Raw genomic sequence first — 12,913 nt, forward strand, 5'->3', positions numbered from 1 at the left:
CATGAAGTCGAGCTTACCTGCGCTGTGGGACCGGCAACTGCGTTCCGAGGGCGCATCTGCGACGCACAAGCACGTGGGTCCCCGGAGACACGAGAGCACGGCCAGGAGCCCTGTGTGTAACGGCCCCAGCGACGCAGGCCCAACGTCCCTGAACAGAAGGAAAAGCTGTGATATAGGCACGCTTGGGAGGAGCGTCCCTGAGCAGACGACACTTGGGTCGACTTCCTCACACTGCTTTGAGGAAAAGCCCCCCTGACCGAAAGCCTCCATTTTGTGGGAGTCCATTATGACAACGTACCCAGTAAGCAAGCGTGAGCGAGGTGACCTGTGGCTACTCGTGGGGGCAGAAATGAACAGAAGAGGAGCGCCGGGGAGGCTCAGTCAGTGAAGCGTCTGCCTTGGGCTTGGGTCGTGATCCCAGTGTTCTGGGATCGAGGCCGGAGTCAGCTCCCTGCTCAGCGGGGAGCCCCTTTCTCCCGCTCCCTCTGCCGCTCCCCACCCCTCATGTGCTCTCTCTCTGCTCTCTCTCAAATAAATAAATAAAGTCTTAAAACGGAAGGAAGAAAGGGGGAAAAAAGCATTGCATGGAAGGGAAGACAGCTCCCTGCTCGGTCTCTGGGGGCCGGCCTGCTACTTCTGAGCTGCTGTAGGTGAAACAGGTGTGTTCAGTGAAAATTCATTAAGCCGCAAACTCGTGATATTTGCACCTTTAGGGAGGTGTGTTATACTACAATGGGAAGCTTCTTAAGGTGTCATTGAGGAATAGATCAAAAATGTAAGATACCCAGGAACAAAGCTAATGAAACACAGAGGAGCTCTGCACAGAAGGTGCGGCAACTGCGGAAGAGTTCAGTGGAGGACCCGCTGCTCAGAGACCGGCTGTCCGTCCGGAGACTGGCCACTAGACACACATCTGAACGGAGGCTTAGTCATTAACGATCAGGGAAAAGGAAGCAAAGACCCCACGCGGAAATCGGTTCGTAGCCACTCGATGTGCGTTCTAAGGGTGTCTGGCCACCCAGTGCTGGGAAGGCTGCAGACGTGGCGTCCCGTCCGCACAGCCAGCGGGGACGGAAACGGAGGCCCTCGTCTCTGAAAATAACTTGGCATTTTCTCAGCAGGTTGAGCGTTCCCATAGCCTTCTGCCCAGCCAGCGGCCTCGGGGGTGTACCCAGGGTACACTTGGCGTCCGGACTTACACTAGCAGAAGCCCGAAACCGACAGCAGGAGACCAAACAAGCGTGACGTGCATCCCGCAAGAGGACAAGTGGCCCCGAACGGGAATGAGGACATCGTCCTCACGCCCACGGGCTGACAGCGGAGAAGCACCAGACTCCGAGTCCGCGCTTCGTGCGGGAGAGAGAAGACGAGATCGAGAGGCGGGAGAGGACGGAGAGGACGGAGAGGACGGAAAGCACCAGACCTGCGGGAGGAGAAGCTTCTCTGGGGAGAGGGGGTCCTCCAAGGACTGGGGCCGCCCTCGCACTCCTGTTGGGCAGACGAGCGCCGTGAGCCAAGCACGCACCCGCGGGGCTGTGTGGGGACAGAGGTCATGACTACCCCGGTCCGTCCACCCGAGGTCCAACGCCTGAGCCATCTCGCCGTTACTTCAGTCCCCACCCCTGCCCACTGGGCGCTGCACCCCAGCCCACCTGCCTCGGCCCCTCACGCACCCCCGACCCCCGCCCCAGGCCACCGTCGAGGGGCCGCCCACTGGGCAGCGCGAGGGTGTCTGTGGCTTAATCTCAGCTGTGCTGCCTTCTGTCCTCGATGCTCTTCCTTCTTTGGTGTCCCAGCAGCCGAGAAACGTCTAGTCTAACGACCCCCTTTGGCCAATGGACAAAGGACATGGGCCATGGAGCGGCCTGGAGCCTGTCGGGGCGGGTGGGCGGCGGCCGGGACCCACAGGGTGAGGGAGAGGAGGCGTGTGGGTGTCGGCGGGGGCTGCCGGCTGGAAGAGCTGAGATCTGTTCTGCTGACGACCCAGGAAAACAGGCCCAGAGGGAACTGAACTGGAAACCAAGTTAGAAATCGAGAACAGCCCCAACTGGGGGCCAGTGCGGTTGGCGAGGAGAGAGCCACGGAGTTGGCCAGGGCTCAGCCTTTCAAGGGGACACCAAGGCGATGTTTAGATTCTCACTTGCTACCCAGGCCTCAGGGGTGTCTGGCCCAAACCACAGAGGGCGGCTGGCAGGGGGAAGGCTGGGGGTGGAGCCGGAGCCAGGGTCAAGGTCAGGCGGGTCTGCGGCAGCAGCGGGCAGCCGCGGGGCGCCTTCAGACACCCCCAGGCATAGCCCAGGGCGCCTTCCCTTTCTCCGACTGGGAATGGCCCCACGGCAAGAACATGGCGTGCGCTCAATGACCCACCTAACCCCCACCGGGACGGTGAGGGAACCCCCAGCCTCCCAGGCAAAAGGCTTCCGCACAACCCCCTGGGAATACGGGGGCTTTAGCCAGGGAACCTCAAACAGACCCACCTGCTCCGTGTCCTTCTTTCCACATGGCATCTGGTAGATGATGTCCCCAGAGTCCCCAGACCCAGCAGGGCTGGTGGCCAGTGCTGCCCCCACCCCATCCCACCAATCCCTGCTGCCCACAGTCTCAGAGCCTCAGGCTATGGGGAAGAAAGGGGTCAAGCCCCCTCAGCAGCACCCTCCGGGGAGCCAGACACAGAACCAGCCCCGACTGGTGACCTAAATGGGGGCTTCCGCCCTCGCCCACGTGGCCAGAGAGAGAATGAGCTGTGTGCTGGGTGGGGGCCCTGGCCTCACTCCAGCTGACGGGAACTCAGCCGGGGGTCTGCCGGGGGCAGCAGGGGCTTGAGCCCCACACGGCGGGCGGCACGAGCGCGGCGACTCAGGAGAAGAAGGCGGCCCGCACGCTGAAGCCGGGGAGAGGGGACGCTCTCAAGTGGGCTGTGTGGCAGCTGCTTCCCCTGACCCGCTTCACCCTTTATCACAAACGTCGCCAGGTCCGGGCCAAGAGCAGAGGTCACTAGGGTTCAGTAGAGGACTCCCAGGGGTTCCCAAAGGTGCTCTGGGCATTCAGCCGTTAAGGGAAGTAAAGGTGCCTTTTTAAACCCACAAGTACAGTCACAGAATAAGGTGCTTTTACGCATTTATTCTGACTGGGATGGCTGCCGGCCGCTGCTTCTGCAGACCCTCCAGGCCCTGGTCCCAGCTGAGCCTGCAGGTGGCTGGCCCCAGCACTGTCCCTGGTCATCCTGTAGCCACGCAGATGCGGGGCCCAAGAGGGGAGCCTGTGTCAGTGTCCTGGGGCCACGGTAACAAGGCAGGTTCACTGGGTGGCAGGCCAAAGCTCAAGCCCACACGGTGGGAGGAGGTGAGGGTCCAGACCTGAGGAAGCCCACGGGGACAGCATACACTTGCCACCAAACACTGCTCGGAGCCTTAGTGTCCCCGTCTTCCCCTCGGGGGGGGGGGGTCAGATTCTCTGCAAGTGAGTCCAGCTGTGGACGTCGGACCAGAATAAACACGGACGATCGAGAACCGTCAGCGCGAAGTGGACGTGATAACAGAATTAGACCAGCACAGATGGCAGATGCGAGTGGATTTGGGGACTGATAAGTGGGTCAAACACACCCGGGAGAAGTCAAAAATGGAGCTGTCGCCTTTCAGTGCTTGCCAAGAACTTGTTCCTGGTGCAACGAGGTGTCAGGGGACGCGTGCAGCCTGAACACCAGAGGAGACCCTTGCTGGACAGAAGGCAGACGCGAGCTCGTGGGAACAGCCCACTCCTTCCTTGTTCCTCTGGGAAGGCTGAGGGGGAGGCAGGAATCCCGAGACCAGCAAGCAGGCATCCATAGCCCTTCGCCCAGCCCAGAGATTTCCTTCTTGCGGGGCTGCTGCAGGTACTTTCTGGAAGTCCCTGGGGCTGGACGACAATGCGTGGTGCAGTAGGACCAGGAACGCACATGCCGCAAAGGTGCAGGCCCCCCCGTGATCCCAGCGGAGCGCCCCCATCTGCTCCCCCGGGGCCCAGCTCCCGGCCCTGTGGCAGCCAAGGCTGGAGGGCTTCCTGGCGTCGGGGATGGAGGGCCAGTGGCCTTGCGAAGTCGTGGCTCCAGCAGAGCCTCCGGCGGGGGGAAGGCCGGCCGACCTTCAAGCTTTACAAGCTCCAACCATGAGGACAGACGTCTGCCGACTTGCTGACCACCCAACTGTCATTTCAGCTCACCCTCTGCTTCTCAGTCCTCCAGGGCCTGTGTCCGAGCTCGAGGCCCAGAGCTGGCAATCCCGCAGCCAGGGACTGGGCCCCCAGGGCAGGCAGGGGAGGGAGCTGGGCCGCGGCCGGCAGGCGCGGGTGGGCCAGGCTCAGCGTTAGTAAGGACACACAGAGGGGCTGGGGCCGCCACCACGCGGGAGGGACAGAGAGCTCTGGGGCCCTGGCCCACAGGCACAGGAGGTCTGGACTCGGAGCCACAGAGCGGCGGGCATCCTGACCCTCACGCTGAGGGCCACGTCCCAGGACCGTCACGCTGAGGGCAGCGGCCACGTCCCAGGACCGCGGGGAGCCTGCAGGAGCCTGAGTTGGACACCGGAGGAGCTGCCTGCCCCACGGAGCCTGCGCGCCCGGGCCTCTCCTCTTTCGTCCTCACCTGTGTGCTCCTCACCTGTCACCTGGAAGAAGCCCCTGCCTGAGCCCAGGGGGTCTCAGCCTTGCCCAGGGCCACAGCCCCACCGTGCCTGTGCCCTGCAGGTTCTGGGCACCAAGGCCCCCATGCCCGCCCTGCAGCTGATCCCCAGCCTGGGCCTCACCTTCCCCCTCCCGGGCTCTGACGTACCAGAATTGTTCTGGGCGCAGGAGACGTGGTGTCCAAAGCGTGTGCTGGCACCCTCTGTGCCCTGCTGGGGGACGGGGGGGGGGCGCAAAGCCTTGCTGTCTCCCCATGTGGGCTCTGACAGCACGGATTAGTGGTAGGAGACAGACAAGTCCTTTCCCCAGGGGGCTCTGCTCTGCCCCATCTGGCACCTGTGGCCTGGGAGCCGTGGGGGAGGCAGCCTCATGCACTGACCTCTGGCCCCTGAGCACGGCTAGCCCAGAGCCCTGCACCGCTCCAGGGCACCCCTGACCCACCTGCTTTCTCCCGAGCAGTTGGCCGTCCGCTGGCACATCTTCCCCCCAAGGCCGCGAGCTCTGCCTCCACTCGGCACCCTCCCCTGCCTGCTTGTCCACAGCCAGCAATGCACAAACGCTCTCCTGTGTCGGAGAAAGGCCGCGCGAGTCTGCCAGCAGGTCCGAAGCCGTGCGATGCACGTGGGGACCAGAGGTGGGAGGAGCTGGAGGTCAGGTTAGCAACTCTGGTGTGACCGGTGACCACCCAGGTGACATGTGTGGGGGACACGGCAAGGCGCTCGCTGTCAGCAGGTGGTGTCCCCACCCTCCCCTCTGCCTTCAGCTCTGCACCTCAGATGTCAATCTGCTAGGAAGAGACTCAAACCAGACACCACGTTCTAAATCCAAGGTGCGGACATCCCTGGCCAGCAAGAGGCTGTGTGTCACGCTCACGTGTCCTCTGGCGAACGGTCAGCGCGCACAGAGGACACGCTGGTGGCGGCCGTGGCAGGGGCTCACGGGGGCGGGGAGGAGAGAGCTGAGCTCCCCAAGTCTAGATGAGGAGGGGAGCGTGAGGATGGGGCCGGAGACGGCTCTGTGGCCTCGCCGCACGGCAGCGGTGTGGACGACGCGCCGTGAGAGGCGAGAGGAAGGTGAAGCGGCCACGTGCTGCGGCCGGAGCCCCGCAGGGAGGGCGCCTGCAGACAGACACCCGCCGAGGCACATCCTCCTGGCATCTGCGCTCACCGTTCTCTCGGCGACGTCCACGCCGTGTCCTGGGGACAACTCGGTCAGCCCGACAGTTTAGGTTCCCTCTCGCTCACGACTGCGAGCTCCCGGCTCTGCCCTCGGGCGCTGGGGATGCCAAATGGGAGAAGAGGCGCCTCGAGGCCACCGGAGCACAGGCCGCCTGCCCGGCACCGGGGGCGCGCGCAGGTGCGAGGGACGTCCTGCCCGCGCGTCCCCACCCAGCGGCAGGAGGGAAGGGCACGGAGGTGCTCTGAGAGATGAAGGCCACCGGGTCACAGCAGACCGGACGCCACCCCCTCCCTCCCACAGAGAGCGCACGGGTCCCGTCTGCGGACGTCGCGGGGGCCCCAGGCGGCCCCTCTGCGGTAAGGACGCTGGTTGAATTGAACTGCTCGGCTGCTGAAGCCCATGCTGACGGGACACTCCACTCACGGCGCCCCCCGGGAGCCCCGTAAGGGTCGGATCTCCCGGCCCCGGGTTCTCGGAAACCGGCCATACAGGAACCAAAACATACTTTAAAAGTCAAAGTGACAGCTTGGCTTTGCAAGTAGCACGGTATTCACGTGGTCTCTCAGAGAACGATGCGGCAGGGTATAAATCATCCTGATCTTTGAAAACTGTCAAAGATTAGTTTAATACGAAAATCTAAAAAAATTCCAAAAAATATCAATTAACTCCTCTGATTATAAATGACCTTTATTAAAGCAAGCATATTCTTAGGATTCAAAACAAGTAAATGACATACGTAAGACAAACTGACGTGAGTGTTTTATTTAAGATTATTGTAATAAAAACAAACAGACATTTGAAAGATATTTGTTATTTTAGAAAACAAACAGTAAGGACTAAAAGTAACTTCCCAAACTCACCGCCAGAATTAAAATTTCGCATCACAGAAATGTTTGATAACAAATATTGGCCAACAGATTACAACACAGAAGTTGAATAAATAAATAAGCCTTTCTGATTTTTTTTTTTACCAAAAAATCATGAACTGATGAAATAACAATAGAAAATGAACATTAATTTCAGGAAAAAAAGGCACATCCAGGCAAAACCGTCAAGGCGATCCGCAAAACACGTCGTGACCGACGACGCAATGTGTTACTCTGGACGGCCCGAAACCAAGGCGGGAGGCCGGCCCGCCCGGCGGACGGGGAGCCCCCTCCACGGAGTGCTCGGTCCCCGAGGCGAAGGGCTCCCCAGGGATGGGTGGCCGCACACAGGACTCCCTTCCGAAGCCGCGCGTCCCCGTCGCTCCCGTCACAGACTCGACCGTCTCTCCGGCCGAGGCACACACCTGGTGATGGCGGCTCGCCACAGCACCGGGGCCAGCAAGAGGCTGAGTGTGGTCACGCTCAGGACGAGAAGGTACACCTGCAACAGGCAAGGCTGTTGGCGGCCACACGCAGGACTAGGAGGTGCCCCGCACACCCCACAGAGCCAGGGGCGCGTGCACACGTGGACGGGAGCAGCGGGAGCCCTGCGCCCTGATGGGGACCGGAGCCCACGGGCTCAGGCCACCAGCTAAGTGAGCACGCGGCCTCTGGGCAGGTCTCGGACGGAGCCCGGGCGCGGATGTTGTTCCTCAGCCCTCGCTTCTTCAAAACCGAGCCCCATCCCATCTCCCTGACACGCGTGGGGACGAGGGGACAAGCGTGGAGGTCTGAACACTTACAGCGCGTCCCAGGCTCCCAGAGGAGCTTCTGTACTCCCTTGGCCTAAATCAGGGTGCGGGTGTGCAGAGCCGGCTACTGGAGGCAGCTGGTGGCGGGGGGAAGGGGGGCTCACGGGCAACAGGGTGCCCACGGGAGGTAGGCTCGCTGTAAGGGGGCAGCAGGCAAACGCCTGCCCCGGCTCAAGGCCCCACCCGACAGGCTCACACAGGTGTGCACAGAAAGGGCAAAACTAAAGTCAGGTGCAGGAGGGGGCTGGGGTCCCGCAAGGTTTGAGTGAACTACTGAGTAGAAGCTGGCATCCGTGAGCCTGGACATCCACAATCCCCAATCTGAGAGTGGCCCGTCCCTCAGCTGGAACCATGGGCCTGGTGAACGGGTCCCCATGGTTCCGAGTGCGTGGGGGAAGCGTGTGCGGTCTCCTGGCTGCTCCTACACCATGACCCGACTTTCATCCACTCGTCTACGGCAGAATCCCTTCAACGTCCACCCTGCTTCCGCCAGAACAGCGGCGTCACCGGTCCTCAGATCACTCAGGGCTCACACGGAGCCTGCTCTAAAGGACGTTCCCTTACCACGGTGGATGGCAGACTGTGGCCCACTGACCCTGGGGTGGGGGCCACAGCCCACCAGCCAAGCACAAACGTCCTGCTGGCCAAATTTAAAGTGACAACCAGGGGTCATCAGACGGTATTTATCAAGTTCTAACTCACGGCCAGTTTTCCAAGGGCAGATGAACGAGACTGGAGAGGACGACAAGGCAAGTGCACCGCAGCAGGTGGGCGTGCGTCCAGCCGGCCGGCGAGAAGGCCAGGCCCAGGATGAATGGACCAGAGATGAGGGGGAAGGAGGCAAATGGGGGTGGGGGGCTCACCTTCCAGGCACCATGAGGCTCAGCGCCCTGCACACTTCAAACTGTGGTGGGGGAAGGGGGGAGCTGATCAAAGACACCCCAAGCTTTGGGATATATTGATGCGTAGGAAAAACCTCCGAGTATTTTATACATAGGCAGTTTCTCATCATTTCTATTGAAGTTTTCATTCCAACTCCCTAAAACTTGGAGACACGGTGTCTTCAGAAGCACCTCTCACAGCAACCCAAACCCTTTGACAGAGGCAAGTGTTGCAACGTATTTTGTGAAAAAAACCAAAACAAACCAGGGACTTTCGCGTAACAGCGTTCTAGGTCTGCCTTTCCAGCAGTCTCCAGGTTCGGACCCGAGTTCTCGGACGTGGTCCCGGGAAGGCCGGGGCTCTTGGCTGGGCTGACGGCCATGCAGGAGCTAGCGGGGAGCTTTCAGACTCGGTTTTTCTCTTTTCGCCAGAGATACCAAGGGGCCGGGGCAGCGGCAACAACGGCGTCAGCCCTCCACACCAGGGCAGAGGCGGTGCGCCGGCCCCACGCCAGCGGCGGGCAGGGTGCTCAGACACCAGGGTGGGGTGTGTGGGCCGGGGCTCCCCAAACACACACAGAACGTGGGTGCAGACTCACCTCCCGAGAAATGATGCCCGCTCTGCGCGCTCTGCTCCCCAGCACGAAGGAGAGCTCGCTGACCTGCGCCAGCCCCGCGGCCACGATCCACTTGACGTACTGACTGCTCTTCGGCAGGAGGAGAGACAAGACCAGAGCTGCCAGGGCAAACTGCCGGGATGTCTGCGTCACTGCCTCGGCCGAGCAGAAACCAGGCAGGAGCCCTCGCCTGACACACTGGGGACACATGCAGAAGAGCCCAAGGGACAGACAGTGGCTGACAGAGACCACGCCAAGTAACACCAAGGCTCAGGCTCACTAGCAGACAGCTGGGTTTCCCCCAAACGAAGTCAACAGCGGTAGACCCTGGGCAGCCCTCAAGGACACCGGACTTCCTAAGGACAGCGCCGTATCTCTGTCACGTGAGCAGAGTCTAGAGGCGCGCAGCCCGGAACCCGTGGGGCGAGTGCCGCAGCCGCCTGGGACGCGGGCTCCTTCACGTCAGGGGCGCCTGTCGGTTCGGTGTCCGACTCTTGATCTGGGCTCGGGTCCGGATCGTGGGGTCGTGAGATCAAGCCCCCGTGGGGCCCCATGCTGGGCAGAGTCTGCTGCGTGAGACTCTCGGCCTCTCCTTCTGCGCCTCCCACCCCAGTTCACAGAAATCGGTATCTTCAGTCAACGTCTATAATCTACAGAGCCAGACAGCCACTGGACAGGTCCCGGGACCCCGTGGCAACTGGAGAGTGTCCGGTCACGGGGGACCGGCAGCCGGGAGGGAATCCTCAGCGGCTGCTAAACGGGACGTTCGGGGGGTGCCTGGGCAGGCTTGGGCGGCCCCCGCCCCGCCCCAGGGCCCTGCCCACGGCACCTCTTCTAGCTGGCTGTTCCTGAGTTATATCCTCCTACAATAAACCACCGATTTAGTGGGCAAAAATTTTATAATAATTTGAAAACACAGCGACAGTGAGCTGCACGCTCGGGAAGAACATCTGAGGCCTGGGGCCTCCTGGGACGTCCACAAGTCACGTTCCTGGCTCCGCTTTCGTGACTCCCCATTTCAAACATACCCGATTCTGAGGCAAATGAAGGAAAACAAACCCCAAGGCCCCGGTCCTCCCCTGCCAGGTGCCCAGACTGCTGGGAGGCAGGAGGGGCTCTGGGTAAGTGGCGTTGTTGGAGCTTTGCAGACTCAGTGTCACTGCGGGTAGGAGGTTAGGCTCTGTGCCCCATAAATAAAAGATGACGGGTGCCGTGCCAGCCGCGAAGCACCCAAGAGACCCCATACCTTCACGATCACCACCGACAGCGTGAGGACCATCAGGACGGTGAGCTCGTACACCACGAAGGTGGGGAACACGTGCAGGCCTATGAGGGAAAGGACAGACACGGTCACTCTCGCGGGTGACCACCCGCCTCATCCTCCAGTCACGAGACCGTGATGCTCAGGCTTCCTTTTTCCTCGACCCAGACAAAGTCACCTGGTGAGTGTGACCCCATGGGGCCCTGCACACATGGCTCACGCTGCTGGCGGCCCGGGAGCCGGCTGGCCACCGGGACAGCAGCCCGGGTGCCCAGGGCTATCCTCCAGCAGACCTCACCCCCAGCACTTGGCAAATGGCACAGCAGGCAGCGGCCGAGTCACTTTCCTTTATGAAAACATTCCATGCAAGGCGCAGACACTTCCGGGGCCTGGCCACTCGCAGCCACTCGCCGCCCTGACAAAACCCCCGAGAACAGTTTTCCCGCCGAAGCTGTGCCTGCTGGGAGGCTCTGCGTGCCGGGGAGCCCCTCCTCACTGGGTCGCCGGCCCCACACCCCTGAGGGTGGCACCTGGAGCTCACATCGGAGCAGGAACACACGCGGCCCCTCAGCAGCCTGCGTCTACCCGTCTGACTCAGAAACACAAACCCAAGAAGACAGCCTTCTCGTCCTGGAATGCAGACACGTCCACCCTTGATGGCCCTGCTGCTCCACGGGGGCGGCTGACAGAGCACCTGCCCCACCTCCTTCCCGGCAAAGTCCCTCTTCCCAGGTCTGCCTCGGCCTCCTCCCCAACCTGCGGTGCTCCCTGAGCACCCCCCATGGCCCAGGGCACACCCGGCAGGGCAGGAGCTGATTCCGGGGTCTTCGGCTCGCTGGCACAACAGGTGCGGACCAGCTCTGGCTACACCTGTGCTCCTCCAACTCGTCACGGTGTCACCCGCAGTAGGAAGTGACCAGCGTGAGCACTCCTGTGCCCGCATCTCCGACCAGGCCCGCAGGCATGGCCCAGACTGGGGAGCGGGGCCCTGCCCACCCATCTCCTACCAGGCACCCTGATGCTTGTGTTGCTGACTTGCCTCAAGGTTCAGGGGCCTCCCTAGCCCAAGGGTAAGTATGCGCTGGGCCCAGGCACACAGGCCAGACGGCAGAGGGTCTCCACTCCGGTGGACACTGGTGGGGACACTGCTCACTCACGACCTCCGTGCCGTGAGCGGAGCGCCACGTATGCAAGGCTCGGGGACGGAGACGAAGTCCGTGCTGAGGCATGCGGCCACCAGTCTTCCTGCTTACGGCCATTCACTCATTCATCCTCTCAACAGATACCACCCATGCTCCTGGGACAGCACAAGGGGCACAGGCCCTGCCCGCCCACGCCAGGGCCGCCGCCAACAAAGCATGGACCGTGGTGGGCCTCCCGACCTGTCTGCAGACGTGAACTTCAGGACAAACAAGCAAACTCAGCACGGGAACCAGAACGCGGCAGGCGGTCTGTCCGTCCACACCAGCCCCACGGTCACCTCGAGCGCGCACTAGACCCGCCGATGTTGGGGGGGAGCCGTCCCACCCCACTGGGGCCCACACCGGCCTCCAGGCGCCTCCGAGAATGAGGAGGGGCCGTGCCCACGTCTGAATTCCTCTCTGTGTCTCAGGGAGGGGATCCGAGGATGAAATCCTCAGCAAAAAGTCTGTAACAAGAAACATGTTAAAAAAAAAAAAGGATGCCTGGGTGGCTCAGTTGGTTGGGCAACTGCCTTCAGCTCGGGTCATGATCCCGGGGTCGTGGGATCGAGCACCGCATCAGGCTCCCTGCTCCACGGGGAGTCTGCTTCTCCCTCTGACCTTCTCCTCTCTCATGCTCGCTCTCTGTCCCAACAAATAAAATCTTAAAAAAAAAAAACAAAAAAAAAACATGTCACGGGCTTCATCCTTAAGATGAGAAGTGACGGGGGACTCATCACCGTGGTTGTGCAGGGTGGTAGAGGGCCACACGGGCCTGGTCACCTCCACTCCATGCTGCCTCTAGAGCTGCCCTGACCAAGCTGCCCCAGTTCACATGCTGAGGCCACAAGCCCATGTGACTGCATCCGGAGATGGCTTCCGGGGGTACTAAGGGTGACAAGAGGTCACAGGGTGGCTGCCTGAGCCGGGCAGACTAGTGTCCTCGTAAGAGAAGGGGACGCGGGAGTCCTCTCCTGCATCCCTTCCTTTGTCTCCATGTGTCCATCTCTCCATCTCGGTGTCTGTCCCCGAGCACACTGTGTCCCAGGAAAGGACACATGGGGACCCAGTAAGCAGACAACCACCTGCAGACCAGGAAGAGGCCCCCTCAGCTCCACGGTCGGCCGGACGCTGGCCTGCGTTTGGGCAGCCAGAGCCATGGCTCAAATACTCAACAATACAACATGAATGAAGACGCCTAGGGGGCTCAGCTGGGGAAGCGCCTGCCTTTGGCTCAGGTCTCGGGGTCCCGGAATCGAGCCCCGTGTCCGAATCCCTGCTCACTGTGAAGCCTGCTTCTCCCTCTCCCCCTGCTCTTGCTCTCAGATAAAGAGTCTTTAAAACAAGGCAGCACAAAGGAATGGGTCTGGTGGGGTCTCAGTGACACGGGGCTCACAAAGTCAGGTGCCAGCTGCGCCGTGATGAGGAGCAGAGCCAGCGACACCTAGAGCAAGGACATG

The 12,913-nt window shown here is 61.5% G+C and overlaps 1 protein-coding gene across 1 annotated transcript in view; it reads right to left on the reverse strand.

Annotated features, from left to right (window-relative positions):
- Positions 1-6,934: 6,934 nt before the first annotated feature.
- TMCO3 (transmembrane and coiled-coil domains 3) overlaps positions 6,935-12,913 on the reverse strand; it is a 33,505-nt gene continuing 27,526 nt past the window's right edge. The window contains exons 10-12 of the mRNA XM_032881002.1: positions 10,258-10,337; positions 8,994-9,143; positions 6,935-7,203 (exon numbers count right to left, since the gene is read on the reverse strand). Coding sequence (XP_032736893.1) covers positions 7,090-7,203; positions 8,994-9,143; positions 10,258-10,337 — 344 coding nt within the window. The 3' untranslated portion in view covers positions 6,935-7,089. The remainder of the gene's footprint in view (positions 7,204-8,993; positions 9,144-10,257; positions 10,338-12,913) is intronic.

The sequence above is a fragment of the Lontra canadensis genome, unplaced genomic scaffold (genome assembly GCF_010015895.1).
Source record: "Lontra canadensis isolate GAN:19392208 unplaced genomic scaffold, GSC_riverotter_1.0 scaffold73, whole genome shotgun sequence".
Lineage (NCBI taxonomy): Eukaryota > Metazoa > Chordata > Mammalia > Carnivora > Mustelidae > Lontra > Lontra canadensis.